General features: G+C 34.2%; 1 protein-coding gene across 1 annotated transcript in view; it reads right to left on the reverse strand.

Annotated features, from left to right (window-relative positions):
* Window positions 1-2,796, reverse strand: part of LOC149526235 (protein NRT1/ PTR FAMILY 1.2-like) — a 15,318-nt gene that overhangs the window by 11,195 nt on the left and 1,327 nt on the right. Inside the window, exon 4 of the mRNA XM_089785649.1 lies at window positions 2,600-2,661. Coding sequence (XP_089641775.1) covers window positions 2,600-2,661 — 62 coding nt within the window. The remainder of the gene's footprint in view (window positions 1-2,599; window positions 2,662-2,796) is intronic.

Consider the following 2,796-nt stretch of genomic DNA (forward strand, 5'->3'; position numbering starts at 1 on the left):
TAGGTAACTTAGCTTACCAATTGTCTCTTATACAACTCCTAGATCAGTTAGATGACAACTCCTTGTCTAAATATATCATATATATTATGCCTACCTATGCCTCTAATACTATGCGGTCATGTGTGACACATCTGAACAACATGGTATTAATTAAGTAAGACCCATCAATAACTCAAACATACTCATGTAAAAGTTTAGCCTTGAGTGACTCAACAAGCCTCCAATTAAAAAAGCAGCTTGGTTATCTTGTTATATAGAGGAAGGTAACTTTTTGACTCAATGTATTAGTGAGAGATTTTTATTTATTAACATTAATTAAGGTCTCATTGATTTGATGTTGTTGACATGTAAAGACCGAATCCCCGATCGCTACCAAGGTTCCAGACTCTCGAGAGAACCCACCAAGTCTCGAACAAGCCTTATTAAGAACTCTTATTAATTCTATACTTGTTCGACCATTCTGTGTAATTAATTTAAATCGAATAGTCCTTTGTAGTATGATTTGAAACCATAGTAATAATATATTGACTTAACTTTTACTCATCACATTTGTAAAAATCCATTAAGGTCTATAATATCCAACTCCACAATTACAATGACACTATTTACATTTACATCATGCTATAAAAGACTCAACTTCTAGTAGCGGAACGGCTCGGAATAAGGAGTTATGAGATGCTTTACTTATCACATTTAAGAAAATATGCATCAAAGAATGCATGCTAGGCCGATCACTATCTATAAAAGGGGAAATAAAGGGGTGAGTCTTGCAGACTCAGTGATCATCGACTTCGTGAGTAGGGTGTAAATGGAAAACAAGCATAAGGCAGATAAATTTGAATGATAAAACCAGAATAAGAATAATAATCTTAAAAAAAATCAAATTACTAGTGGAGTATTTGTGCCTTGTAAATATGAAGCCATAAAATCATAATGCAATATTTCACTTGGCAAAACAGTGTCAAAAACAGGTGTAGTAAAATAGTGATCAATCATCGAAAACATCACTTGGCATAAAAATATGAATAATAGTATAAAAGTATGCACGCTCTAAAATACGTAGCATGTAAAGAAATCAAAGTGTACAGCCACATAAACCATTTCATGATCATCAAGTAAGCACTGAAAGCTTTTATTCAATCAAAGGGAGCTGCAGAGAAATTTTAACTCTCCATCATTCAAAAGAGTATGCGTCGAAAACTCACAAGCTTGTCAAGTAGGTAAGTATCGTAATCACCCGTGGATCCACTTCCACATAATAACATCCGGGAGCTCTGCTCCACCAGATCCCCACAGCCATAGCAGTCTCGATGATGTTAGCCGACATTAGTGAAATCAAGCGGTCGCAACCGGGTATCACAACTTGTGGCCTTGCCACGTATAATCACATACCATGGCCCCCAGCCATATCTAACAACCCGTCGGTGACCTAAAGATCCTCTAGTTAGAGCTCAATTGTGCACAAGGGTCACACTTAACTGAAGTGATAGTCGGCCTACTTTCAACGTTATCGGTTTATCAAAGTCGTTTTCAAAACCAAATTTAGGTTGTCTAAGACTTTGGTTTTAAATCATTTAAAAACAATGTTCAACAACTTTTTAAATAACTTTGCGCATTAAAAGGCATGGTGTAAATATTTGTGTAAAGATCAAACTAAAACTAGTGTTCAAAACTTGAATTTTAAATCATTTAACGAATGCATTTAGCTATGCATATCACACAAAAATAAAAGGCATGGATTTTGATGCAAACATCATAAAAAGGCTTGTTTTCAGTTTCTAAAACTCTTTACATATATAGGTTATCTATAGATATATCCAAAATACTTTCAAAACACTTGCATCCTCAATTTTTTCATGGTTTCTACTAGCTTATGCTTTCTACAATAGCAATATTTAAATCATTGTAAATCCGTTTTAAAATTACCTATCAAGGCTAACAGCTCACTCTATCCACAAATGCACTTAAGAAAAACCAGCAACGTTTATTAAGGTAAATCAATATATAGTATAAAGATTTTAAAATAGGCACCCCTTACTCACCTTATGATGGTGGGATATTACTTGACCATTGATGTTTCCCCGAATACTCTCTTTGTGCTTGTAACAATAACCCTTGCTTCGTCAACTTCTTAACATCATTTCAATTTAATACCATCAATAAACTTTGCTGCCAATGTGTTCTACACTTATTATTCACACTTAAAAGACAATCATTTACACTTAATCCTTAGTATAAATTTTGATTTACATAATTCTAGCAATTTGTTCATGATCTCCACGCTTACATCAATCTTTCCTAATGACATTTATCATGTTAAACCTATTGTTTTCATAGCATCAATCATGCATACGGCAGCAACTATAATTCAAATTTCACCAAGCATCCTTTAAGATAATATGCACCACTATTTACATTTGCATGCTGCCATTAAGCACAACATCAAGGTCCATTCATATTATATTAACATTCTCAACTTTTTAAATCTTTCTTAACAACACATATCCACACATTACATTTTTTCAAGCTTTTAACTAATATAATTGCTTTCTAACCATACCCAAGATATCACATAAATGCTACACATTGCATGCCTTACCTCTGTGGTGGATTTGACCTTGCATGCAACCTCAATGTTCCTCCAAAGTTCCACTCACCAAGCTGCCAACATTTGCACAATCATTTCTTCACAATACTCAACTAACCATAGGCCTTAAAACATGGTGTTAAGCTTACCAATTTCCTTTCACTTAACATCCACCATGCATCCACGGTTTTTGAATGGCTTGCATGTCA

The sequence above is a fragment of the Theobroma umbraticum genome, unplaced genomic scaffold (assembly GCF_002168275.2).
Source record: "Theobroma umbraticum cultivar Fairchild unplaced genomic scaffold, ASM216827v3 scaffold_459.0, whole genome shotgun sequence".
In the NCBI taxonomy this organism is placed as follows: Eukaryota; Viridiplantae; Streptophyta; class Magnoliopsida; order Malvales; family Malvaceae; genus Theobroma; species Theobroma umbraticum.